Genomic DNA, 27,975 nt, shown 5'->3' with positions numbered 1-27,975 from the left:
ATTAAGCAGCTCTAGAGGGGAAGTGGGGCAGGCCCTACAGATTGACCAGCCCAAGCATTCATTTCTAACCTTCTCCTTGACCACCGCCATCATAGAGCCTGGGAAACCCTATTCTGTACTTGCTTTCCCAGCCTCCTTTAGAAAACCAGGAGGAGCCATGTGACATAATTCTGGTCAATGACACATATATGAACATTTTTTTTTTTAGCGGTGCTTCTAGGAAAATTCATCTTACTTGATAAAACGATTAGCTGATGTTGGTTGCCCCTTTTCTTTCTTCTTTGAATTTAGATCTAATCTCGGGAGTTCTTGCAGCTAGGGGGGAAAACGACCTGATCCAAAGCCAGCAACCGTCTACTCCAACACTTCTTTAGCGTGACAAAACAACAACTACAACTCCATTTTTTTTTTCTTTTTTGTCTTTTCTGCCATTTCTTGGGCCGTTCCCGCGGCATATAAAGGTTCCCAGGCTAGGGGTCGAATCAGAGTTGCAGCTGCCGGCCTACACCACAGCCACAGCAACGCGGAATCCAAGCCATGTATGGACCCACATCACAGCCCAAGACAATGCCAGATTCTTAACCCACCAAGCGAGGCCAGGGATGGAACCTGGCATCCTCATGGATACTAGTCAGGTTCGTTACCGCTGAGCCACACGGGAACTCCGGGACTATCTATTTCGCACTACAGTTTTTTAAACGCCAATTTTGAAAATACAGCTGCCGATTACGGAGAGGCGGGCCTCAAACTATCCAGAACCTTCCTACAACCACTGAAAAGCGCCGCACAAAGAAATGAGCCATGTTCCGGGCGCCCATCATACGCAAGGCATTGCACTCCGCCGTCACTGGTTACTTTAGAAGGAGACCGGCTACCCTGGGGAGCAGGAGGGGCGGCAGGGGCGAGGTGTGCCGAGCGCAGTTAGGAGCCCGCGGCGCGCCAACACGCCGAGCCTGGAGACCCGGCTTCTGGCCCCGGGCACGGGCGGCCAGGTGCAGGCGCGCGCCCTGCTTGGTCCCCCCCTTCCTGCGCGGCCAATCGGGAGGCGGGCGGGAGGGGGCGCGGCCGGGGCGGGGCCGGTACCGGCGCCTCAGGGTTCGGCTCACGTGCGCAGGACCGGTGGGGGCGGCAGCGCGGGCGCCTGCGGGTTCCCCGCCCGCCATGGAGCGGCTGACGTTGCCTCCCGGCGGCGCGGCGGCGGTGGACGAGTACCTGGAGTACCGGAGGTGAGGCGGCGGCTCCGCGGGGCCAGGAGGCCCGGGGCCGGCCCGGTCCCCGTGGCGGCCGAAGCGCTGATGGCGCGGGCAGGGGCCTGGCGCCCGCCGCTCGGGGTCCCGGAATCTGTTCCTGGGCTGGTGGGGAGGCTTGCCCTGATTGCAGGTGCCCTCCTCTTTCTGTAATAGTGTAATGACACGCGGTTCCAGTCCGATAAATCTCTTCCGAGTAAATTTAAGACCCCTGCTCTGACCCCTTTTCAGGAAGGATTATTAACTCTAGATTTATGCAAAGGTCCAATTGTTTTTTTCCGAAATGGCCAATGTAGCTCACACGTCGAGTACTCTGGGCCTGTAGAAGCAGACCTCAGGTTTGCCGGCTCAGTAATAGCCGTGAACTTCCGGACGTGCTCCCGCCCCGAAGTGCTGGTTTTAAGAAGAAAGGCACCAACTGACTGGTGCAGTTTGGGTGGTTCTGGAGAACCGGTTCTTTGGAAACTGGAAGCTGGAAGCGCAGCAACCCCCTAAGGGCTTTAGGGAGCGACTCACTGCCTCGGGCCCTGACAAAGGCTGAGGCACCTGGCGAGGGATTCTTTTTTTGGTCTCCCAAGGAAGTTTTTTCGACAGTGGGGGCATTTGTGCAGTGGAAAATACTGGAGAGGGACGGGCAGGACGATGCGGAGTTGAGGCGCGGGGAGGGGACTTGTGTGTGTGTGTGTGTGTGTGTGTGTGTGTGTGTAAATGGGGGGGTGTGTGATGAGCACAGCCCCAGATGGGAAACAAGGGTGGCCTGAAACGCGAGCCAGAGGATTTGCTCTTGTTACAGAGGGTCGCCCCAAATCACTTGGGCAAACCGGTTCCTAACTGACTGCAGGTCCCTCTAACTGTGTAGGTGGCATACTTTTGGTTAATGCCTAGAAGTGTCTGATAATTCTGAGCCAGAAAAGTGAGCCCGAGAAGCTTGATGGGTTAGGCCTCATTCCAGGTTCAGGTGAGGCCCTGTGTCCTCACCTAGGGCAGGGTCTGCTCCTTTAGCCCCAAGTCTCCAGGGCTTTTCCCTGGAAGCAAGTTGCTGGGCCCTGGTGTTGACTGATAACTTAGGTATTTAGATGTTTAGGTGTGTGGAATGTGGGCCTCCAGTTGCAATCTTTTGCCTGGCCTAGAAAATGTTAGGGCCTGGGGAAAATTATTTTCAAACATAAACTGCCTGAAATAATTCTCTGTAAAAGTTAGAGCCCTCGGAGTTCACCTGGTGGCACAGGGGAAATGAATCCGACTAGGAACTATGAGGTTTCGGGTTCGATCCCTGGCCCCACTCAGTGGGTTAAGGATCCAGCGTTGCAGTGAGCTGTGGTATAGGTCACAGACGTGGCTTGGATCCCACGTTGCTGTGGCCCTGGCATTGGCCTGCCACTACAGCTCCAATTAGACCCCTAGCCTGGGAACCTTCATATGCTGCAGGTGCAGCCCTAAAAAGACAAAAAAAAAAAAAAAAAAAAAAGGGTAGAGCCTTGTTGCTCAAAGTGCCACAATCATAGACCAGTGGTATATGCATCACCCATCAGCAGCGAGCATCACCAGGCCTACTTTAGACATGTTAACCAACAATTTTCATGACTTTTATTTTTTTAACCTAATTTAATTTTTAAAAAATTCAGTGAATTTTATTATATTTATAGTGGTACAACCATCATCACAGCCTAATTTTAGAACATTTCTATCCCAAAACCCCGGTCCTTCCTTCCCCCTCAACCTGTTCCCTTGGTAATCTTAAATTTTTCAGTCTGTGAGGCTGTTTCTGTTCTGCGCATAAATTCATTGTATCCTTTTTTTAGATTCCGCATATAAGGGATATCATATGCTGTTTGTGTCTCACTGCCTGACTAACTTCACTTAGCAAGATAATTTCTAGGTCCATCCATGTTGCTGTAGATGCCATTATTTCATTCTTTTAAATGGCTGAGTAATATTCCATTGTGTATATGTACACATCTTGCTCCACTCCTCTGTCCATGGATGCTGAGGTTGCTTCCATGTGTTGGCTATTGTATGTAGTGCCGCAGTGAACACTGGGTATATGTATCTTTTCGAGTCATGGTTTTCTCTGGATAGATGCCCAGGAGTGGGATTTCGGGATCATATGATAATTCTATTTTAGTTTTTTGAGGAATTTCTTTACTGTTTTCTTTTTCTTTTTTTTTTTTTTCTTTGCCTTTTAGGGCTGCATATGGAGGCTCCCAGGCTAGGGGTCGAATTGGAGCTACAGCCACCAGCCTATACCACAGCCACAGCCAAGCCAGATCCAAGCCTCGTCTACGACCTGTACCACAGCTCAGGGCAATGCCGGATCCTTAACCCACTGAGCAAGGCCAGGGATCGAACCTGAAACCTCAGGGTTCCTAGTCAGATTTGCTTCTGCTGCACCACGACAAGAACTCCTCTTTTTGTTTTTATTGTCATTACTCTAGAAGGTGGATCTGAGAAGATATTGCTGTGGTTTATGTCAGAGAATGTTCAGCCTGTGTTTTCCTCTAAGAGTTTTATAGTACCCAGTCTTATACCTAGGTCTTTAATCCATGTTGAGTTTTTTTTTTTTTTTTTTTTTTTTTAATTAGGGAGGGTTCTAATTCCATTCTTTTACATATAGCTGTCCAGTTTTCCCAGCAGGAATTATTGAAGCGACTGTTTTTTCTCCATTGTATATTCTTGCCTCCTTTGTTGTAGGTTAGTTGACCGTAGGTGTGTAGATTTATTTCTGGGCTTTTTTTTTTTTTTTTTTTTTTTTTTTTTTTTTTTTTTTTGGTCTTTTGTCCTTTTTTAGGGCTGCACCCATGGCCTATGGAGGTTCCCAGGCCAGGGGTCCAATTTGAGCTGTTGCCGCCAGCCTACACCACAGCCACAGCCACAGCCACAGCAATGCCAGCTCTGAGCCAAGTCTTCAACCTACACCACAGCTCACGGCAACACTGGATCATTAACCCACTGAGCGAGGCCAGGGATTGAACCTGAAAGCCCATGGTTGGATTCATTTCCACTGTGCCACAATGGGAACTCCTATTTCTGGGCTTTCTATCCTGACCCACTGATCTATATTTCTACCTTTTGGGGGCCAGTATCATACTGTTTTGATGTTTGTAGCTTTGTAGTATAGTCTGAAGCCAGGGAACCTGATTACCCCAGCTCCATTTTTCTTTCTTAGGATTGCTTTGGCTTTTCATGACTTTTAAAGAGAGTATCTTCAAGGAGAAATTTGTTCAGTTTTGAACAAATGATTGTAATTATATTTCCTTTTACTCCAGGGAGGTAAGAAATTAAGAAATAGTGATGGCTTAATTTTTCCTATGAAATTTTGAGGTCTTACTTCTGGAATTAATCGATGACGCACATGATTACTCAGTGCACATGTTGGGTTTGAGCTGGTGCAGATCCAAGGGTGTCTGTGGGTCCGACCTTAGACTCCTGGCCAAGGTTTGGAGTCAGGTGTGGACATTAGTCATGTTGTCTTCTGTGTTGATGTATTTTGTGCCTTTTTTTTTTTTTTTTTTTTTTTTTTTTTAGTGGGAGGAGGAACTGCTTTTAAAGGAGGAAAATGCTAGAATTTTTAGCAGTTTAGGCTTCAGCTTTTAATGAGAAATATGAGCATCTTTGCTTCAGAATCAAAGGAGAAATTGAGATGAATGTATAGTAATTCTCCAATGGTAAACCTGGATCAGTAAATCAGATATTATGTATTCATTGACTTTCTTATTTATAATATTCTTTTTTTTTCCCTTTTTTTCTTTTTAGGGCTGCACCCTCGGCATATGGAGGTTCCCAGGCTAGGGGCTGAGTTGGAGCTGTAGCCACCAGCCTACACCACAGCCACAGCCAGGCCAGATCCGAGCCACATCTGCAACCTACATCACAGCTCATGGCAACAATGGATCCTTAACCTGCTGAGCAAGGCCAGGGTTAAGGATCGAACCTGCAACCTCATGGTTCCTAGTCAGATTCTTTTCCACTGTGCCACAACGGGAATGCCTTATAATACTCTTAATTATATACGAGAAGCAAAAGCTTTATTATCATTGTGTGTAAGTTTGTGGTTAATATGAGCCTAAAGTGAAAAACAAAGCAAAGCAGCCTTTCCTTTGACTATATGAGTATAAAGTTTAGCATTTGTAACCTAGAAAATAAATACCCAAGAGGTGTTTTTTTGTTACAGAATTGTCGGCGAGGATGATGGCGGGAAACAATTTACTCCTGAAGAATATGAAGAATACAAAAGAAAAGTCATACCCATACGTCTACTGAACAGATTGTTCGTGAGCTGGCGATCGCCGACTGGAGTGGACTGTAAACTTGTGGGTCCAGAGACACTGTGTTTTTGTACACATAGGTGAGAGATTTTAGTGCTAAGTTTTCTGGTGACTAGAAAATATAAAACTGTAGAGAGCATTTCTTCCTTTATAAGCAGCATTATTTGTGATAATTTGATACTTTTGAAAGCAGGCCTTTATATAATAGGCCGTAAAGTATCTAAGGTGTTTGTTTGTTTTGTTTTTTTTTGTTTGTTTGTTTTTTGTCTTTGCTATTTCTTGGGCCGCTTCCGCGGCATATGGAGATTCCCAGGCTAGGGGTCCAGTTGGAGCTGTAGCCACCGGCCTACGCCAGAGCCACAGCAACGCAGGATCCGAGCCACGTCTGCAACCTACACCACAGCTCACGGCAACGCCGGATCGTTAACCCACTGAGCAAGGGTAGGGATCAAACCCGCAACCTCATGGTTCCCAGTCGGATTCGTTAACCACTGAGCCACGATGGGAACTCCTGTTTGTTTTGTTATACTTTAAACATCTCTGTCATGTCTTATTAGAACTCATTTATGGAATCCATCACTCAAGCATCTTTTTTATTTTTGCTTTTTAGGGCTGCACCGGCAGCAAATGGACGTTCCCAGGCTAGGGGTCAAATCAGAGCTGCAGCTCCCAGCCTCCAGCACAGCCACGGCAGCACTGGATCTGAGCCTCATCTGTGACCTAAGCCGCAGCTTTTGGCAACGCCGGATCCTCGACCCACTGAACGAGGCCATTGTTTGAACATGCAACCTCATGGATACTGGTTGGCTTCGTAACCCACTGAGCCACAATGGGAACTCCACCTTAAGCATCTTTTCTCTTGCCATTGGTAAGAAAGATATTGGTGCCCCCGTGGCTTTGTCAGGGGTCTTTTCAGTTAGGCTGGGGAGCAGAGTCTGCCTCTCCTACCTTGGACAGGGTAGTAGAAGAACTGATTTAAGAGTTGCTTGAGGAGCTCCTGTGTGGTGCAGTGGGTTAAGGATCCAGCTTTGTCACTGTCGTCACTTGGCTTTGATCCCTGGCTCAGGAGCTTCCACATTTTTTTGGCAAAAGGAGTTGACCCACACTGAACAGGTTATCAGTCTACAAATAGAAGAATTTCTCCTCACATTTGCTAATCTCCCTTTATACTTTAAGAAACACGTTGTGCGAATATCTTTCTCTTTTTTTTTATGCACATACACACGAGCACAAGGGGGATTGGTTTCAGGACCCACGGCGGATCCCAAAACCTGGGGAGGCTGAGGTCCCGCAGCCCAGTTCTCCCATCCAAGGGGTCCCCATCTGTGGACTCGAGTAACCTTGGATCGTAAACATAGTGGGACTGCAGTACGAGCTTGGTTTCATGAGCAGCTGCGGAACCCAAAGATGCTGCGGACCTGCTGCGCATTTGCTGAAGACAAACGAAGTCTGTGGATGCACACGCTTGAACCTGTCTCATTCAAGGGTCAGCAGTGTGTGTGTCGGTGTGCGTATGTATGTGTGTGTATATATATTTTAAACCTCTCTTTAAACAAAAATACAAGCACACAGCTTTTTGCTACACGTGGTCCATTTCGGAGGAGAGGAGGAGGTGGAAGAGGAAGAGGAGGGCAAGTCCATGAGAGGCAGCCACTGACGCGTGTTACCTGAATCTGAGGCTTGCATTCGACTGTGAGCGTCATGTTCCCTACGTCTGACGACTGTCACAGCTCAGAGTTGTAAAGCCTAAAAGGCCAAAGCTGCTTCATGAAAAAAAATCACCGGACCTATTATGTGGTTTTAGGCAGCAACTTTAACCCTCTGTCCTAAAGGAACCAGGGGAGAACCGCCCCATTCCTACAGTTTCTGGGGCTCTTTTGTGAGAGACTTTGTGTGGTTGCTGTTTACCGACTTGCAGTTTGCCAGAGGTGATGGGGCAGTTGCTAGGATGCGTGATGTTGTGTAGAGACTGGCTTGAAACTTACTTAGCAGCCTCACCGCAAAACCCTGCGGAGGGATGGAGGGTGAGCGTTGTGTTGCTGTCTTTGGGAATTAAAGAGGACTTTGGCCAGTTTGTCTTAGTTTCATCATTTGTTCTTAGACACATTTAGTGCCAGTCTCATGTCTGCGTATAAGTGTACAGCATGGAATTAGCCTGCAAAGTTGACCCATCCCCACTTGGAGGGGAAGGTTCTTTAGCACCGGCCACCCAGCGAGAGCTCAGTCTAAACTGAAATTTCCCTATTGTGAAAAGGAACCATTGGCTGTTGAGGAAAATGAGGAGTGTGTAGAAATGTAGAAAGAAGCCTCGCCACCTAAAGCCAGCTGCTGTTAATGTATTTTACGATGTTCATGTAATTTTTCTTGACAGGGTTCATTTAGGTGCGTGTACAAGTATTGATCCAGTTTTTCATGACAGACGCCTGGAGGGGTTTCCCCATTGTTTCACGGTAACTGGAAACAAGGTTTTTGAAACCTGCCGGATAGTCCACCTGGTCCAGAGGTGTTCATCGTGTTTTCCCTGCAGCTGCGACGGAGACTCAGGGGTGTAGCAGGTGAAAGGAGAGGTTAGAGGAAGGCCAGACCCCAGTGATAGCTCTGCCCTTTGCTTTAACCAGTTCTGCTTTTATCTGTTAGACATATTATGGTTCTGTAAAAGATTTTATTTGAAGAAAAGCTTTCACTGCTAAAACGCTTGAGAACTCTCTTCTAGCAATAGACTTATCCATTCCCTTATTATTGGTATGTGGTGTGTCTATCCCTGTTGTAAAGTACTGTTGTAATACTCTCTTCATGTACGAAGCTCTTTCTATACATAGTATGATTTTTCTGAGGGTGTATTTTTCAAAAATGAACCATCTGGGTTCAAGGATGGATCTTTTATGTTTCAGGGAACACTACGGAATGAAATTGGTTCTTTCGTAACCCTCTTGACAGCGTTGTGAAATACATATAGTTAAAAAAACTTTGGCTGTCTTTGCTATGTGAAAAATGGTATCTTTTTTTTTTTTTTTTTTTGTCTTTTTGTCTTTTTTTGTTGTTGTTGTTCTTATTTCTTGGGCCGCTCCCGCGGCATATGGAGGTTCCCAGGCTAGGGGTTGAATCAGAGCTGTAGCCACCAGCCTACGCCAGAGCCACAGCAACGCAGGATCCGAGCCGCGTCTGCAACCTACACCACAGCTCACGGCAACGCCGGATCGTTAACCCACTGAGCAAGGGCAGGGATCGAACCCGCAACCTCATGGTTCCTAGTCGGATTCGTTAACCACTGCGCCACGACGGGAACTCCCTATCTTGTTATTTTAACTTCTATTACTTAGCAGAATAATACATTTAATATTATTTTACAGAGTATCACTTTATGAGAAGGAAACCAGTGGCTAGAGAAAATTATGTACAGCATTTTAACAGAGCTTAGGCTTTGAAATGTGTTGATTTTTTTTTTTTTTTGAAGTTAAAAATAAAAACCTGTTGTGGCTCAGCATGTTAAGGACCCGACGTTGTGAGAATTCAGTTTTGATCCCTGGCCTCACTTGGTGGGTTAAGGTTTCGGCATTGCTGCAAGTTGCCCTGTAGGTTACAGATGTGGCTCGGATCTGGTGTTGCCATGGCTGTGGCATAGGCCTCTAGCTACAGCTCCGATCTGTCCCCTAGCCTGGGAACTTCCATATGCCACAGGTGCAGCTGTATAAAGAAAAAGAAAGTTAAAAATTAAATTATATTAAAATATAATATGTTTATTGAACTATTTAATTTTTTTTTTTTTTTTTTTTTTTTTTTACTGTTGCATCTGTGCCATATGGAAGTTCTTGGACTAGGGGGCTAATCAGAGCTCTAGCTGCAGCCTACACCACAACCATGGCAACACTGGATCCAAGCCGCATCTGTGACAACTTCAGATCCTTCACCTGCTGAGCAAGGTCAAGGATCGAAGCTGTACACTCACAGAGACAATATCAGGTTCTTAACCTGCTGAGCCACAATGGGAACTCCTGAACTTATTTCAATTTTAAATAGCAAATCTGGGAAGAGAAATTTAAGTAATGTACTTTGATAAAAATAATTTTTATAAAGAATTTTGTTCATACTCTTGGATTGTGCTTCCGTGTTAAAGACTCTGTGGCAGTGACGTATTGTAAGAGAGTGACATGCAATTTCGTTGTATATTGCTGTGAACATTCTTCTTAAATAGTTAAAAAGAATCATTTTGCATTTAGCAGAATAGCAGTTGTACTTTCTGGTAATCCCTGCCCTGGGCTTTCATTTCTTTTCTTACTTTTCGTAGGTATAAGCAACATAAAACTGACTTTGAAGTGATTCCTCAGCGGCGCCCCATCAGTCTGCCGTGCCGAGTGCCGGGCTGCCTGTGCCGGGCTTACCTCTACGTGCCCCTCAGTGGGGCACAGCCCATTCGTTGCCGGTGCAAGCACCTTGCCGATCAGCACAGTGCAGCGCCAGGCTTAGTCTGCAATGCCTGTGAGTTACCCGATGACACACATACCCACAGAATGCTGTTCTTTATTGACCGTTTACTGTGTGCCAGCCGTATTCCGCTGCAGGCTCAATTAAACAACTATGAAAAAGTCTGATGGATGGCTACTCTGAGATTTTATTTTTGTGGAATATTTATTTATATGCCTTGCAGTCATCGACCTTCATCTCTAATCTCATGTAATTCAAATAAGTTAAGTAATAGTAATAGATTTTAGAGAATCACCAGACGTGATCCAGTTCAGATTTTTGGACCGGCGAAGTTTTGCCAACTGAATTCTGTTTACAGAAAATGATTTTTTAAGTCTAAAAATTTTATTATTTGCTGGCAGATTATTATGTTGTTGCCTAAAATATAGGGGGATGGGGAAGCAAAATGCAAACTGCAACGCGGTGATTTTAACACTTGATATGCGTTAGCACCTCAGTATCGGGACCCAGATCCCAGCCACCATCACATACGTCCTTTCTCAGGGTCATCCTTTTAAAAACTCTTTGAAATACGTAGGCTACCAGTTCAGAATTTTTCTTCTGGGGATAGTTTTTCCAGTTGTTTTTGTAGTATCTTGAGTTGACACGATGAAATATGTTACATAGCATTTGTTTGTTTGTTTGTTTGTTTTCCATTTTTTAGGGCTGCATGTGTGGCATATGGAAGTTCCCAGGCTAGGGGTCGAATTGGAACTATAGCTGCTGACCTACACCACAGTTCACGGATCTTTTAACCTACTGAGGGAAGCTAGGGACAGAACCTGTGTCCTCATGGTTACTAGTCAGCTTTGTTACTGCTGAGCCACAGTGGGAACTCTTATGAAGAATTTTTTTTTTTTTTTGCTTTTAGGGCTGCATGTGTGGCATATGGAAGTTCCCAGGCTAGGGGTCGAATCAGAGCTACCGCTGCTGGCCTCCACCACCGCCACATGGGATCCCCGGCCCACTGGTCAAGACCAGGGATCAAACCTGCATCCTCATGGATACTAGTCAGATTCATTTCTGCTGTGCCACAGTGGGAACTCCCAGGTTTTTCTAAATATTTCTTCTGCTACATACCCCCTCACCACTTTAGCATCTTTAAGAAGTAAGATCAGTGGCTGAGAGGGAGTTCCAGGGCCTAGAGGTTAAGAGGTACAGGGGTCAGAGCATAGCGTGTGAAGGATCCAGATTCAGGTGATTTGAGGCAAGCTGAGTGCTTCTGAGGGCATACAGATCGGTGTCTGTATTTGAAACCATTTAACTCCTTTTACATCTTGATTCAGGCTCTAAGTGTTCGGGATTTCACAGTTGCTTCACGTGTGCCTGTGGTCAGCCCGCACATGCCCATGACACAGTAGTGGAAACGAAGCAGGAAAGACTGGCTCAGGGGAAACCAGTGGGACGGGACGTTCCTTATGCAGCAATGGGAGGACTAACTGGCTTCAGCTCGCTGGCGGAAGGCTACCTGCGGCTGGATGACAGCGGAATTGGTACGTGATGATGGAGGAAGTGTGAGCTTGTCATACTGCTTTTATGTATGTTACCGATAGTGAAGCCTTATGTTTGTTGCGCACTTTAAATTCTTCATGTAGTTTTTTGTTTTTTGTTTTTTTGTTTTGTCTTTTTGCCTTTTCTAGGGCCGATCCCTCGGCACATGGAGGTCCCCAGGCTAGGGGTCTAATCGGAGCTACAGCTGCCAGCCTACGCCAGAGCCACAGCCACGCGGGATCCGAGCCTCCTCTGTGACCTACACCACCGCTCACAGCAACGCCGGATCCTTAACCCACTGAGCAAGGCCAGGGATCGAACCCGCAATCTCATGGTTTCTAGTCAGATTCATTAACCACTGAGCCATGACCGGAACTCCAAATTCTTCATGTATTTTTTTCAAATAACATTCTCTCATTTTATTTGCATTTTCACTTCATTTTATTTATTTATTTTTTGCTTTTTAGGGCTGTACCCATGGCATATGGAGGATCCCAGGCTAGGGGTCGAACTGGAGCTACAGCTGCTGGCCTACAGCACAGCCACAGCAACATAGGCTTCGAGCCATGTCTGCGACCTACACCACAGCTCATGGCAATGCTGGATCCTCAAACCTTCATCTCTGTAGCTCCAACTGGACCCCTAGGCTGGGAACCTCCATATGCCATGGATGTGGCCCTAAAAAACAAACCAAAAAACCCCCAAATTGAGTCTCTTCATTCATTCATTCATTTATTTATTTTTGCTTTATAGGGCCCCACCCACGGCATACGGAAGTTCCCAGGTTAGGAGTGGAATCAGAGCTGCAGTCACCGGTCTACACCACAGCCACAGCAACGTGGGATCCAAGCCACATCTTCGACCTACAGTACAGCTCATGGCAACGCTGGATTCCTGACCCACTGAGCAAGGCCAAGGATCAAACCTGCATCTTCATGGGTACTAGTTAGATTTATTTCTGCTGCGCCACAATGGGAACTCCCTAAATGTAAATCTTTCGTTGATTTTGCACGTACAGTTGACCCTTGAACAACAGGGGTTTGAACTGTGGGGGTTCAATCATATGCAGCTTTTTTCAGTAGGAAACGCTGCGTGGCCTGCAGTTGGTTAAGTCTGTAGCCGTGGCGCCGTGCAGAGGGAGGGCTGATTGCAAAGGTAAGTGCGGAGCTGGACCGCGTGAAGGATCCGCACGCTTAATCCCCGCGTTGGTCAAGGGTCAACTGTCATCGTATTTTTGCCTCTTCCTTCCCAAGATTTGTGGCCTTTTACTCTTGACTAGTCAAAACGGCTGATTCTTTGAGAACAGTGCTCAGTAAGTGTCAGTAGCTGGCTTCGTTGCCTTTTTGTGATGTCTGGTGCTCTGAGTATCTTTATAACATAAAGAGGAAAAATCCTCCCCCTTCTGGCCCCTGAGGGAAGGTGGGGGTGAAGACAGGTGAGAATGAGGAGAGGAAACAAGATGTTTTTGTCTTGAGTTTAGATGTAGGGGAGCCAGGGGCAGAGGGACGTCTGCTGTCTGCTCTCTTAGCCATGTGGCGGCCTGGACTGGCCTGGACCGAGGTGCCTCTTGCTGGAATTTGGTGGAACTCACAGCTTGTAGGAGGTGCTAGGAAGGCAGCTGGGCAGTGAGGCAGCAGACCTGCCACGGCATCTGTCATAGCAAGGGGCAAAGGTGCTTCCAGAGCAGAGCGAGAGGTGGGTCCCCTGAGCTCTGGGGGGTTCAGGCATCTGAGGGGTCTGTACTTCAAGTGAAAGGGTGTGAGGCCTCCAGGAGGCCCTACCAAACGGAGAGACGGAATTACAACTTACGGCTGCCCTGAGCACTTGAGATCAGCATGCAGGCAGCAGCCAGAGGAGAGCACCAGGCTCTGCCTGGACCTGAGCCCCTTTCTCTGCTCTTCCCACAAGAGGGGGGCGCTGGGGAAGGAGGAGGCCAGGAATCTGAAGGACTGATCGGTTGTCCCACACTGTCTACCTTATAGGAAAGGACTAGAAACCAGATAGGACTAAAAGTCTGCTTCCTTCCCTCCACCCGTGGATGGGGGTGGGCGTGTGGGGCGGGGGTGCTTGGTGAAGAAGGACAGCACTTATTCATTTTCTCTGCAGCGTTCTTCCTTTTGGGCCAAAAGTCAGTGCATGTAGCAGTTGGTCTTTGTAGCTTGTGGTTTAGGGTTGCAGACGTTTCCTCATTTCATTGAAGTTTTCTTTACTTTTTCATGTGTTGTTTTTAAATGGTTTCCCAGTGAGGAAGAGAGGAAAAATCTACTTATTCTGCCCTCTTCAACTACAGATTTTTTATTCTGAATGTCTTGCCTTTGATAATGTCTTATAATTATATTAAGGTTTTGTATTCTTTGTTGTCATAGAATTACAGTCATGCGTAATATTTTTTTTTCTGTGAAAAGGTCTCTGAGAATGCAGAAATACTTTTATCCATTTGCCTTTACTTTCTATGGCAGGTAAAAATCTAAATAAAAATTTTGGAGTTCCCTTTGTGGCTCAGCAGTTAACAAACCCAGCTAGGATCTGTGAGCAAGCAGGTTTGATCCCTGGCCTTGCTCAGCGGGTTAAGGATCTGACATTGCCATGAGCTGTGGTGTAGGTCGCAGACATGGCTCAGATCCCATGTTGCTGTGGCTGTGGTGTAGGCCAGCAGCTGTAGCTTCGATTTGACCCCTAGCCTGAGAACTTCTATATGCCATGGGTGTGGTTCTAAAAAAAATGTTTTTCTTTTTACAGAAAGGATTTTTCTGGAAATCATTTTCAGAAATGATTATGTTGGGCTTCTAATTTATTTCACATTTGAAATAACTTCTTTGTATCCTAACAAATAAAGATTTAATTTTCATTCTTCATATATTTTGTTTGCAGGTGCACCTTCAGTTGAAGTTTTAGATGCTTCAGTTACAGCCACGGACCATCCATTTCTAAGAGCATTTCAAGCATCATCTAACTCTCCTCCAGAAACACTCAGAGATGGTAATGAGGTTAAACTGAGAAATACTTTCGTTTGTAGTAAATAAGAATATGGATTGATCTGTTTTTCGGATTACCGTCTCTCCTTCCCAGTATTATCGCAGTTTGATGATCGTTTTACTTTTATATTAGCCAGGCACTGAGAAAATGTAAGAAACTTATTTTTAATTGGGCAAAATTGCTAAATCTGAGAATTACGAGGATTCTAATAAAAACCTTACTCTGGGAGTTCCCGTCGTGGCGCAGTAGTTAACGAATCCGACTAGGAACCATGAGGTTGCGGGTTCGGTCCCTGCCCTTGCTCAGTGGGTTAACGATCCGGGCGTTGTCGTGAGCTGTGGTGTAGGTTGCAGACGTGGCTCGGATCCCGTGTTGCTGTGGCTCTGGCGTAGGCCGGTGGCTACAGCTCCGATTCAACCCCTAGCCTGGGAACCTCCATATGCCGAGGGAGCGGCCCAAGAAATAGCAACAACAACAACAACACTAACAACAACAACAAAAGACAAAAAAAAAAAAAAAACCTTACTCTGGTACATGTTGTTGCTTTGATGTTTGAGTAAGAGAGCCCTCTAGTGGGATAAGTGCCTTGACCCTTCAGGCTCTCACAGACACAATACACACCTGTCAGAGGTTAGCAAGGTTTTATCATTTATAAATTCGATAAGTGAATTATAGAATTCACTTTTAAGCACTTTTAAGTAATCTCTTTCCTTTATTGAAAACAAGAATAAAAACAACAAAGAAGGAATTCGTATGATTTATGAGGTATTTAATATTAAAAATTTAATATGAGGATCTTCTTTTCTTTGTATTTTGATACAACCTTTTTATGTGCTCTGACTTTTTTCATGAGGGATCTTAAGGGTGCCTACAAAACAGCCCACGATTAAGTAATTATAAAATGGAGCTAGAAGTAAGAAACCAAAACCAGGAGTTCCCGTCGTGGCACAGCGGAAACAAATCCGACTAGGAACCATGAGGTTGCGGGTTTGATCCCCAGCCTCGCTCAGTGGGCTGAGGATCCAGCGTTGCCATGAGCTGTGGTGTAGGTTGCAGACGCAGCTCGGATCTGGCCTGGCTGTGGCGTAGGCCGTCAGCTACAGCTCTGATTAGACCCCTAGCCTGGGACCTCCAAATGCCGAGGGTGAGGCTCTAAAAAGACAAAAGACAGAAAAGAAAAAAAAAAAAAGAAAGAAATCAAAACCAAAAGATAAGGACACAGTTATGTCAACTTTTTAAAATTTGTTTTATTATTGTTTTATAATTTTTATTTTTCCCATTATAGCTGGTTTACAGTGTTCTGTCAATTTTTTTACTGTACAGCAAGATGACCCAGTTACACATACATGTATACATTCTTTTTCTCACATTATCATACTGCACTGTAAGTGACTGGACATAGTTCCCAGTGTTATACAGCAGGATCCCACTGCTTATCCATTCCAGAGAACTTATTTTTTTAATTGAGGTATAGTTGATTTACAGTATTAGTTTCAGGTGCACAACATAGTGATTCAGAATTTTGATAGATTATAATCTATTTAATGTGATTATGTAATATTAGCTATATTCTCTATGCTCTACAGTATATCCTTGTAGCTTGTATCTCTTAGACCCCTGCCCCTATCTTGCTCCTTCCAGCTTCCCTCTCCCCACTGGTGACAACCAGGTTGTTCTCTCTGTGAGTTAGGTCAGCTTTCAAGGTTGATGTCATTGCTGCTTAAGCTGCCGTTTTGACACTAGATCCTTAACCCACTGAGCCACCTGAGGACGCCTGTACTTAGATTATCTTTTCCTTAATAGGAGGTACAAGCAGCCAGGTTCCTTCCTTAAGGAAACCCGAAGAGGACGACATGGCTTTCTTTGAAAGAAGATACCAGGAAAGGGTAAGTCTGTAGGAAAATCTGTTTACAGTAAGCATTTACTTGTAACAAAGACACGTTAGAACAAAATTGTGTACTGACTGTGGATCATCATTAAGAATAATTAAGTCCTTTCTTATAGCTGAGTGGGCCTTAAATTTATTTAGAACAATTCAGAGAGAAACAGGAAGAATGGATATGATATATAGCACACTGGTTAGTTTCTGGAGGTCATGAAGATTGACTAAACACATAAAGTTGTCAGTAGTAAACATTAGCCATTAGCTGATTTGTAAATTATATATATTGAGTTCTTAATGTATAATATTCTCCTTATTAGCCTCTAGGTATATCCAGATTCAAGCTAGAATTACTCAGTGGCTTTTAAGAGATGGAACACTAAACATAAACGCATTTTAATCATTTCAGGGCTCAGCAACTGCAGTATTGACGTGTTCCCTGATTTCAGTAATGATAATTTTCATCAGTTCTCCACCACACCATAAACTCGTTGGGGATAAGTGTAGTATTTTATTCTCTGTATTTTTTCCAAAACTAAGTACAGTGCCTTGTTCCTAAGTTTTCTATAAATATTTATGGAAAATTGAAAAGATAAACACAGACAGAATCAATATTTGCTTTTATACATGTCATCTACTTACACATTTGATGTGTTTCATGTCAGGGTTCATATCTGATAGTTTTGTTGTATTTTCATTTATTGCCAGGTGATAGAATGCTGGCTTGATGAGGCACGGGGTATGGTATCCAGCCACGGGGTACATTCCCCAAAGGATTTCCTTAGGACGCCTTGCTTTCCTTAGGGTTGTTGTGTAGTTGCTTTGTGGACGTTCATCATCTCTCCAACTAGGTATTAAGGGCTGTGACAGCAAAGACACGCATCACTTTTTGTTGTATTGTCTACAACTCTTAGGAGTTCCCGTTGTGGTGAAGTGCTCAACGAATCCGACTAGGAACCATGAGGCTGCGGGTTCAATCCCTGGCCTTGCTCAGTGGGTTAAGGATCTGGTGTTGCCGTGAGCTGTAGTGAGGTTGCAGATGCAGCTAGGATCCCACATTGCTGTGGCTCTGGCGTAGGCCAGTGGCTACAGCTCCAATTAGACCCCTAGCCTGGGAATCTCCATGTGCCGCGGGAGCAGCCCTAGATAAGGCAAAAAGACCAAAAAAAAAAAAAAAAAAAAAAAAAAATAGAATGTCTACAACTCTTAGACAAGAACTTGTTGAGTAACTGAAGGTGCAGAAAAGGAAACCATGAAACACATTCACCAGCCAAGAGCAGAGGAAGCTGGAGACAGAGAGATTACCATGTCCTTCTTAATGGAGAATTTTGAAGGAAAAGGGGAGAGTTCTGGATATGATTTAAGGCAGAGCTAGAAAATAGATACAGTGATGAAAATATCCTGTCTGTGCTGTAGCCATTCATCATATGTAGCTATATAATCTAAATTTAAATTAATCAAAAAATAAAACTGATTTCCTCAGTCACACTAGCCACATTTCAGGGGCTCAGTAGCCACATGTGACTAGTAGCTACCTTGTTAGCTTTCGTTTAGAAAACGCTGGTCTCAGAGAAAGGGGCGGTGAGATGAGGAAGATGAAATGGTCAGAGTGAGGAATGAAGAGTCTATTTTTGCAGCATCATCAAGGGTAGAGTTTTTGTTTGTTTGTTTTTTGTTTTTGTCTTTTTTAGGGCTGCACCCATGGCACATGGAAGTTTCCAGGCTAGGGGTCCAATTGGAGCAGTAGCCGCCAGCCTATGCCACAGCCACAGCGATGCCGGATCTGAGCCATGTCTGCGACCTACACCACAGCTCACAGCCACGCTGGATCCTTAACCCACTGAGTGAGGCCGGGGATCAAACCCATGGTCCTCATGGATCCTGGTTGGGTTCGTTATCACTGAGCCACAATCGGAGCTCCAGGGAAAATTTTTTTTAAAAAAGGAAGAGCACGAGGAGGTATCTTTGCTCTTTGGACACTATATTGGTGGGTGTATTTGCTAAGTACTATTTGAAATCAGCAAACACTGCTTTCGTTTGTTTAATATCTTTGATCTTTTTTGATCCTACTGCAAATTGAACACTTGGCCCTAATGAGCGGGGTAAGAGGCCTAGCGTTTTTTGAGTGCTTATCGAGTACCTAGATCTTTATACATATGCTCTTATTTACACCTTTGGAACAACCCTATTCCATAGTACCTATTACTATGACCTTTTATTCAAAGGACAGAAATGTCAGTTAAATAACTTGTCTCAAATGGTTAAAAAATGGTAGAGGTAGGATTCAGGTACTCTTCTATCTGACCCGAGGCCTTTAATCTTTGCCTTAGAATGGAGGGTTCTCTAGGTCCTTCAGATGACCTGTTGACGGGTGCAGTGGGCAAAAGTGGTATGAGTGTATGATTTTTTTAATATATTTTGTTTATACCCATATGGAAGTCCCCGGACCAGGGACTGAACCTGAGCCACAGCTGCAACCTACGGCAACTGCAGCAACGCTGGATCCTTGACCCACTGTACCAGGCTGGGGATCAAACCTGTACCTCCTCAGTGACCTGACCTGCAGCAGTCAGATTCTTAACCCATTTCACCATGGTGGGAACTCCTGACTGTGTGATTTTTGAATGAGGTTCCTGACCAACTTAAAAAGGAGAGAGAAAAAAAAATGGGGAAGAGACAGAGGTGGGATTCATTCAATTTTATTATTGGGAAGTTATTATTTATAATTTGGTGAGACTGGGTCAGTTGGTTTTACAAAATCCCTTCTGGTTTCTTGGTATTATTCCTGTCACATTAGAAAGTAAGAGGCAGAGTTCCCACTGTCATTCTTTGACCATGTGTCACACACACCAACACACACACTCTCAGAGACAGAGCTCCTGACTGGCCCCTCTCTGCAGGGTTCTCACTTTTGTGCTCATTCTGTGAGTCACGGGTCTTTAGCTCTCTGTTCAACCAACACCCCTCAAGTCTCTCTCATGTGCTGGGCTGTGTGTGTGTGTGTGTGTGTGTGTGAGAGAGAGAGAGAGACAGAGAGAGAGGGAGGGAGAGACCCTCTGCCTCTTCCCCCTCCCTCTAGCCCATTCTCTGTCTCTAAGGTGTTACTGAAATCTGCTCTGGCTCTGAGAGAGAAAGAGATGGAAAAAAGAAGAGGGAGACGAGTTGGGAACATGCACATCCGAACAAGCCATATTTTAGAAATGCAGTTAGGTCCCTTCAACCATCAGATTTTGGCTTCTGAATTTTTCAGCTTAACCACTAAATAACTGTACGGTGACTGATAAATAAGACATGAGTCCAAATGAGGTACGTGCACCCCCCCTTTTTTTCCTTTAGGATGTTTTACAAATTACTATATCAAGAAATATTTTAAAATTTCAGATAAAAATGGAAAAGGCTGCTAAGCAGAAAGGAAAAGCACCATTGTCATCAACTACAAGACCTTCATGAAGAGACTAGGGAAATAAAAAAAAAAATCATCCAAGTATGTGTTTTGTGTTAATTATTTAAATGTAATAATACAGTTTATTTTCCCTCAAATCACTTAGTTCTTTTACCATTTAAAAATGTCTTCTTGGATGTTTCCTTAATTTATTTAAAAAAGTGAAAATATATTACTTTTGTCAAAATTCATGCTTTATTACTTTGTATATATTTTTATCTCTTCTAACAAATAAGATTATTTCCATATTAATCAAAGCCTTAAAGGACAGTAAATATTTTGTCTACAACACTTTAACTTTTCTCAGGCTATTTAAAAAATTAAAGATGCTATTGATGGTTTTGAAGAAATATGTAAGTATTTTATTCAAAACAGTTACATTAAAAATCCTTAATTTTTTATTTTTCAAACTTTGTAATGTTGATTTATGTTTTAAAATAAAAAAGTGTATTTTAAAATTATATAGTAGTTTTCCAGCAGTATCTAATGATTTTTTTTTTTTTTCTTTTTGCTATTTCTTGGGCCTCTCCCGCGGCATATGGAGGTTCCCAGGCTAGGGGTTGAATCAGAGCTGTAGCCACCGGCCTACGCCAGAGCCACAGCAACGCGGGATCCGAGCCGCGTCTGCAACCTACACCACAGCTCACAGCAACGTCAGATTGTCAACCCACTGAGCAAGGCCAGGGATCAAACCCGCAAATTCATGGTTCCTAGTCGGATTCGTTAACCACTGCGCCATGACGGGAACTCCTCTAATGATTTTTGAGTTGTTTTGTTAATTATGCATTGTATATAACTATATTGACTGATGAGTTATGTATACATAAAGTCAGCAGGGATATAGAAGATCTGAACAACTGTTAACCAACTTGGCCTAAATGACATTTATAGAACAATCAACACAGTAACAGCAGAATACAGTAGTTCCCCCTTACCCATGGTGGATATGTTCCAGGATCCCTGGTGGATGCGTGAAACTCTAGATGGTGCCAAACCCTGTAAATACTTTGTTTTTCTATACATACATACCTAACTGCCTATTATAAAGTTTAATTTAGGGAGTTCCCGTCGTGGCGCAGTGGTTAACGAATCCGACTAGGAACCATGAGGTTGCGGGTTCGGTCCCTGCCCTTGCTCAGTGGGTTAACGATCCGGCGTTGCTGTGAGCTGTGGTGTAGGTTGCAGACGCGGCTCGGATCCCGCGTTGCTGTGGCCCTGGCGTAGGCCGGTGGCTACAGCTCCGATTCAACCCCTAGCCTGGGAACCTCCACATGCCGCCGGAGCGGCCCAAGAAATAGCAACAACAACAACAACAACAACAACAACAAAAAAACAAAAGACAAAAAAAAAAAAGTTTAATTTATAAATTAGGTACAGTAAGAAATTAACAATAACAACTAAAAATGGAATAATCATAACATACTGCAATAAACATTATGTGAATGTAGTCTCACAGTAATGTACTGTACTCACCCTTCTGGAGATGATACAGTGGCTATGAGATGAAGTTAAGTGAAAGGCACAGGCACTGTGATGTAGTGGTGGGCTACTACTGACTTTCTCAAGATATGTCAGAAGGAAGATCATCTTCTGTTGGTCATCCTGGATCATCAGGCCATGATGATGCCAATGTTTGGATGTTAGGAGCCTGCAGTGTCGATGACTGGGAATCCTGGGCAAGGTGGAGTGGGGCAGTGCAGGCACTTTTCATCAGAAGAGTGCATGATTTAAAACTTAAAATGGTTTACTTTTGGAATTTTTCTTTTAATATGTTTGAACCCTGGTTGACCATGAGTAATTGAAACTTTGGAAAGTGAAACCATGGATAAGGGGAAATGCACATGTTTTTTAAAGTGCACGTGGAACATTGACTAAGACTGACTATATTCTAGGCCATAAAACAACTCTTAATACCTTTAAGATGATTTAGATCATAAATTATACCCTCTGATCACAAATTAGAAATAAATAACAGGAATTCCCTTCCTGGCTTAGCGGTCAATGAACCTGACTAGGATCCATGAAAGTGTGGGTTTGATCCCTGGTCTCTCTCAGTGGGTTTAGGATATCAAATGAGGGTGAAAACAGCAATATGTGTGGGATTCATCTAAAGTGGTACTAAAGGGAAATTTATAGCACCAAATGTCTATACCTGAAAAGAACAATCTCAAATCAGTGATACTGGCTTTCACTCTAAAGAATAAGAGAAAGAAGAGCCAAGAAAAAATAAAATAAATACGAAAAAGTAAATGATAAAGATTACAGCAGAAATAGAAAACAGAAAAGCAACAGAGAAAACGAATAAACCCCCATGCTGTTGTTTTTTTAGAAGACAAAGTTGATAAACCTCTAACTAGACTGATCATCAGAAAAGAGCACACATTTCACCAATGTTAGGAATGAGTGATGACGTCACTCTAGATTCTATGGACGCTGCATAAGGATGCGGGTTTGATTCCTGGCCTCACTCAGTGGGTTAAGGATGTAGTGTAGCCCCCAGCTGAGGTGTAGGTCGCAGATTCAGCTCGGATTCTGCCTTGCAGGGGCCATGGTGTCGGCCAGCAGCCGCAGCTCTGATTTGACCGCTAGCCTGGGAGCGAACCTCCATATACCACACGTGCGGCCCTAAAAACCAAAAAAAAAAAGAACAAAAGAATGCTGACATTTTCCTAACTTAGCTGTTCTAAAGTTTAAATCACCAAGGACAAATTAGGAAGAGCCACAAGAGCCACGACACTACCTTACATCGTTACTTGACGCCTCCTTAAAAGCAGCAGCCCTGAGCCCGCAGGTGCCTGGAGTACGCATCCGTAATCCTTGCGAGCGTGCGTGCGCAGCCTCAGTGCGCTGCTCTCGGCTGGCGCGGCCCCACCCCCGCACGCCCCCGCCTGGGCCCCAGGCCTTGGGGGTCACGTGAGCAAGGAAGCGGCTCCCGCCAAGCCAGGGCAATGGCGCAGCGGCGACCGCGCAAGCGCAGTGTGGAGCGCGAGTGGCCGAGGCGCGCGAGGCAAGTCTCCGCACGTGCGCGACAGCGGGCTGAGGGCGAGTTGAGGGCGAGCCGCGGTGGCGCGGGCGGAGGGCGGAGGCCCAGCATGTGGGGCCGGGAGCACTTTTCTAGAACTTCCGTGGCGGAAAGCGTGAGGTCAGTAGCAGCCCTTTCGGTGGGTTCGGGGGCGGCTGCTTCCAGGACCGGGTTTCCAGCCCCGGTTGCTTTTCAGGTCTCCGAGGATGGCGAGGCCCGCCGCCCGGCCTTCGCCTCGGGGCCGCCCGCCCGCTGCGGCGGGTGCCGGGCTCCCGGAGGGCCGAGGTGGGGCCGGGAGGCGACCCGCCTGCCCAGACGTGCGCCCGAATGTTCTGGAGGAAGGCGGGCCGCGCCGGCCTGGGGCGGGGAGGCGGCCGTCCTCCCGCAAAGGCTGGGCCGCTTGAACCTCGAGGGAAATCCCTTCGGAAATAGGCGTCGAGAAACAACCCGGATCGCTGATTCCGAGTGTCGGTATAAATCGGAGCTTGGGAAATGCCGTTTGCTTGGTCATCCAGGTGTGCGGAGAGTGGGTGCGGCATCCGCTCCTTCGTAACCAGTGCGGGAAATCTGTTTGACCTCGTTAGCAGTGAGATTTAAAAGCTGTTCTGCAATGGCTTTTTAGACCGTTTGGTGCCATCTCCGCAGTAAACATTTTCATTTGTATTAACTTTAAGCCAGTGTCTTCCAGGGAAATACAGTCTTAAGGATTCTAACTTGGTTTTGCAACTTTTTACTCAATTAAAAAATTCCTTTTGGTCTGCACTCGAGGAAAAAATCCTAGTTTTGAACAGAAGTCAGAATTTTAAAAATAGGACCTTTCTTCCCCCCTCCCCCGCCTGTGACATAGAGTTAACTTCTCTTTGTACAGTTAGGAGAGCATGTGGAACTTTGCTGTAGTGATGTTCTCAGTTTTAACTATTAAAGCTCTTTTAAAAATAATCTGGGAGTTCCCGTCGTGGCGCAGTGGTTAACGAATCCGACTAGGAACCATGAGGTTGCGGGTTCGATCCCTGCCCTTGCTTAGTGGGTTAAGGATCCGGCGTTGCCATGAGCTGTGGTGTAGGTCGCAGATGCGGTACGGATCCCGCGTTGCTGTGGCTCTGGTGTTGGCGGGTGGCTACAGCTTCAATTCGATCCTTAGCCTGGGAACCTCCATATGCCGCGGGAGCGGCCCAAGAAATAGCAAAAAAAAAAAATCTGTTATTTTCAGTTTCCTTTAAAGAATTAACATTTATGCCAATAAAGTGCGGTATCAATGTGAATTAAGGATAATGTATGTATATATTTTTTGGTCTTTTGTGTTTTCAGGGCCGCACTTGTGGCATACGGAGGTTCTCAGGTTAGGGGTCGAATCAGAGCTGCAGCCACCGGCCTGCGCCACAGCCACGCAGGATCCAAGCCACATGTGCGACCTACACCACAGCTCAGGGCAACGCCAGATCCTTGCTCCACTGAGCAAGGCCAGGGGTGGAGCCTGTGTCCTCATGGATACTGGTCGGGTTCCTTAACCATTGAACCAGGGCAGGTTATCCTATTTTTTGAGGTTTATAGCAGGTTGATTAATGATTGTCTTTTTCATTTTAAAAAATTGAAGTGTAGTTGATTTACAATGTTGTTAATTTCTGCTGAACAGCAAAATGATTTAGTTGTACATATACACATATCCATTCTTTTTCAGATTCTTTTCCCATATAGGTTATGGAATACTGAGTAAAGTTCTCTCTGCTATACAGCAGGTACCTGTTGAAGGATAAAATTATAAACTAGTAGACATTTCTTTTGAAATATTTTGCAGTTGGGAAAGCATATCATATAATGAAAATTATTGTTGAAGTTATGGGTAAAATTTGATTCATTTTGCAGTTTTTGAAAGGCAGGTGTCTTCAAAAGCATAAAGTGCTATGCTTTTCAAATAAAACTGATATTTTTATTTAAAAATTAAATACCAGTCTGAGACATTTGTTTTATATATCTTTGTAATTTTTTTTTGTTTTAATTGTAGAAGTCCTACTCTTGGGAGTGCATCAATTGCTTTAGAATAATATGCACATTCTGAAGTATTTAACTGATCAAAAGGTGCATGAATTACATACTTCAATGAAAATTTATAAATTTTGGCTAAAGGTCATTTCAGAAATAGAGATTGCATGTGATGAAATTGCAGAATACAGTATACTCAATTATTGAAAATATTTTTGAGGTCATTTTTTAATATAGAGTTTGAGTTTTGATAACTTTAGGACAAAACATACTTTTGTCAATTCCTACTTTTGGAGGAATTTGAACATTATATGATTTAGTCTTTATTTATTGTTAAACAGACAGATTAATAGAATCTGATTCAAAGTTTTGAATTGTTTTAGTTTTTCAGGAATTGTCCAAATGGATGAAGATACACATTACAATAAAGGTACTGACACAAAAATTTACTTTTGGTTATAAGAGCTAGATGATCTTGATGCATTTCTAATTTTCTTTTCATTGTGATTTGGTTGTAGTTGAAGATGTGGTTGGAAGTCATGTGGAAGATGCAGTAACATTTTGGGCACAGGTAAAATGTTACATTTTGTCTCCCATCCCTTCCTTCACTAATGCAGGTCGGCCCCCACAAAAACAAAAATAAACACCCTGTAACATGTGTATGTATACATATATAAAATTGTCATTCTTAAGTGTTTAATTTTATTGAACATTGTTTAACACAGGGCATTATTAGAAGACAAATGGTTGCAACTGGATCTTAATACCTGAATGACAAGTCATGTGCTCAGAGCACACTGCATTAAAATAAAAAATAAAACAGCGAAATTGTAATTGTGGTTTCAGAATTACACTCAATTTGACACCCACAATCCAGGCTGCATACGTCACTGGACATTTTGAGAAACTTTTTTTGTTTTTTTTTTCTTTTTAGGGCCACACTTACTGCATATGGAGGTTCCCAGGCTAGGGGTCGAATGAGAGCTACAGCTGTCAGCCACAGCCACAGCCACAGCCACTCAGGACCCGAGCCACATCTGTGACCTATACCACAGGTCACAGTGACTCTGGATCCTTAACCCACCGAGTGAGGCCAGGGATCAAACCCGCAACCTCATGGTTCCTAGTCAGATTCGTTTCCACTGTGCCACAGTGGGAATGCCAAGAAGCTTTTGTATTTGTGAAGTTATATCCCCATCTAGAGGTCTCTGATAAGATTGTTTCTTAAACTGTATAAAGTTTTTAAATTTCAGTTATTTTTTTTCTACTGGCTTAATTTTAGATTTTAATTTTTTCCATTATAGTTGATTTACAGTGTTCTGTCAATTTCTGCTGTATGGTCATATATATATATATATGTATGTGCGTGTGTGTGTATTCTTTTTCTCACATTATTTTCCATTATGTTCCATCACAGTGACTGGATATAGTTCCCTGTCCTGTACAGCAGGATCTCATTGCATCTCTTAACCCCAAACTCTCAGTCCATCCCATTCCCTTCCCCTCCTCTTTGGCAGCTGCAAGTCTGTTCTCCAGGTTTTCTAATTTGAGGTACAGCATCTTTCTCATCATAAAATTGGAAATACTAATGGAACATTTATAATTTTATATTGGCAGCCTTCAAGTCAGCTAAGTTTATTCAGTTTTAAATACAAGTAAAGCATCAAAGTGCTTATGTCCCTGAGTTTAAGAAGGTTAATCCCTCTAGTGTGCAGCATTACTCACTGGCTTTTAATTTTGTGAACCATACGTGATACGGAATGAAGGGAACAGCGTTTCTCTATACTTCTTCAGCATGAGGACTTCGTTTTGTGGAGATGCAATGAATTAGCAACGTGGAAGATAGGATTTGTGAGAAGAAAAGTTGTAGAGAAAATATGATCAACTCAGGTTCTGCAGTATATCTAGAAAACATTCATAGAAAAGTGATATTCATAGAAAACTTTTAGCAAGTTTGGGTTTCTGCTTATGCACATGTTTTCTAAAGGATGCCCACATGTTGTGGTCTATGCCCATTGTCTTGCATTAATAGCATCTGTGTTCCTCTCAATAGTGTCTCAAGTTAGATGATAAATGTTATTTTTAAGCTCATTATATAGGAATGACATTTATTAGCTTAAGTAAGATTTTCTAGAGCAGTATTGTCTGGTAGAAATATAATAGGAGCCATATCAGTAATTTAAAATTTAGTAGACATGTAAAAAAGTAAAAAGAAACAGGCAAAATCAATTTTACTAAATACATTTTATTTAACTCGGCAGATCCAGGATATCATTTCAAAATATAATCAACACAGATATGTTTACATTTCATTTTCCTTTTTTTCATATGAAGTTTTCAAAATCTGGTGTATATTTTATACTTAACAGCACAACTTAAATCAGACTAGTCACATTTCAAGTAAGTGTTGGCTATTGGTCAGTGCGACTCTAGACTTTGATTTTTACTGACTTTTATGTCAAGCTGTTGCTTGAATTTGGACCACTGATTTTTTTAAAAAAATTTATTGGCGTACAATTGACTTACAATGTTAACTATAGTGTGTTAGTTTCAGGTAATAGATAGCCTTTTTAAAAATTGTATTGGAATATAGTTGACTTACAGTGTTGGGGCCGTGATTTAAACCAGGAGTCAGCAAACTTTTTCTGTAAAATATTAAAGAGTAAATATTTTAAGGTTTGTGCTGTATAGTCTCTGTTACAACTGTTCACCTCTGCAAAAGCTGCCACAGTCATGCAAAGGCAGCCATAGACAGTACCTAAGCAAGTAGGTATGGCTGTGATCCGTTAAAATTTTATTTACCAAAACAGGTAGCAGAGCCCATAATAGACCAAACTCTGGTTTCAACCCTGAAGTTGAAATTTAAATGCATCTCAAAAGTGGGAAAACATGTCTTGATTGGAAAGATTTAAAACTACTAAGGCGTCCATATGCATGGGATAATTTTTTTCAAGAATCAGATTGTTTGTGCACACATGTGCAAATCCATCCCAGAGACAGGCCCGATGTGCCCCATTCAACTGCTGTAGTAAGAGGGTTGCTCAGTTGACTAATCTGAAATCTCACATCTTAACACATGCTAAGGTCAGAAACAGCCAGTGAGGAGAGAGAGAAGACCCTTCTCAACCTCAGAAAGTATCTTTCCAGGAGTGTGGTTGGGAATAAATATGCTTCTTCTTTGTATATTTTTCTAGGAAAGAATTTAAGAA

The 27,975-nt window shown here is 43.8% G+C and overlaps 2 protein-coding genes across 5 annotated transcripts in view; both read left to right on the top strand.

Annotated features, from left to right (window-relative positions):
- On the top strand, nucleotides 1,076-20,194 carry FAM221A (family with sequence similarity 221 member A). 2 transcript variants are annotated; one of them, XM_021078732.1, is made up of 8 exons: nucleotides 1,076-1,226; nucleotides 5,419-5,592; nucleotides 9,798-9,988; nucleotides 11,260-11,466; nucleotides 14,336-14,443; nucleotides 16,244-16,326; nucleotides 19,421-19,628; nucleotides 19,704-20,194. In XM_021078732.1, exons 1-7 carry the CDS (start codon nucleotides 1,162-1,164, stop codon nucleotides 19,586-19,588), a joined length of 996 nt encoding a protein of 331 aa, XP_020934391.1. In that variant the 5' UTR covers nucleotides 1,076-1,161; the 3' UTR covers nucleotides 19,589-19,628; nucleotides 19,704-20,194. The 2 variants fall into 2 exon arrangements, with proteins under 2 accessions (XP_020934391.1, XP_020934392.1); XM_021078733.1 differs by lacking the exon at nucleotides 19,421-19,628 and having other exon boundaries at nucleotides 19,704-19,798.
- Nucleotides 22,350-27,975, top strand: part of STK31 (serine/threonine kinase 31) — a 69,629-nt gene continuing 64,003 nt past the window's right edge. The window contains exons 1-3 of one of the 3 annotated variants that reach the window (XM_021078731.1): nucleotides 22,350-22,906; nucleotides 25,150-25,196; nucleotides 25,285-25,337. In XM_021078731.1, coding sequence (XP_020934390.1) covers nucleotides 22,713-22,906; nucleotides 25,150-25,196; nucleotides 25,285-25,337 — 294 coding nt within the window. In that variant the 5' untranslated portion in view covers nucleotides 22,350-22,712. The remainder of the gene's footprint in view (nucleotides 22,907-25,149; nucleotides 25,197-25,284; nucleotides 25,338-27,975) is intronic. The other 2 variants (XM_021078729.1, XM_021078730.1) reach the window with 2 other exon arrangements.

The sequence above is a fragment of the Sus scrofa genome, chromosome 18 (assembly GCF_000003025.6).
Source record: "Sus scrofa isolate TJ Tabasco breed Duroc chromosome 18, Sscrofa11.1, whole genome shotgun sequence".
Classification (NCBI taxonomy): domain Eukaryota; kingdom Metazoa; phylum Chordata; class Mammalia; order Artiodactyla; family Suidae; genus Sus; species Sus scrofa.
This window is presented reverse-complemented; position numbering and strand designations above follow the sequence as displayed.

What these genes read in the sequence shown, in the direction of transcription:
- FAM221A (XM_021078732.1), top strand. Translation starts at nt 1,162, where the DNA reads ATGGAGCGGCTGACGTTGCCTCCCGGCGGCGCGGCGGCGGTGGACGAG. An exon ending in AGGCTTAGTCTGCAATGCCT is followed by an intron (nt 9,989 to 11,259) that starts GTGAGTTACCCG and finishes ATCTTGATTCAG; the next exon opens with GCTCTAAGTGTTCGGGATTT. An exon ending in AAAGAAGATACCAGGAAAGG is followed by an intron (nt 16,327 to 19,420) that starts GTAAGTCTGTAG and finishes TCTGTCTCTAAG; the next exon opens with GTGTTACTGAAATCTGCTCT.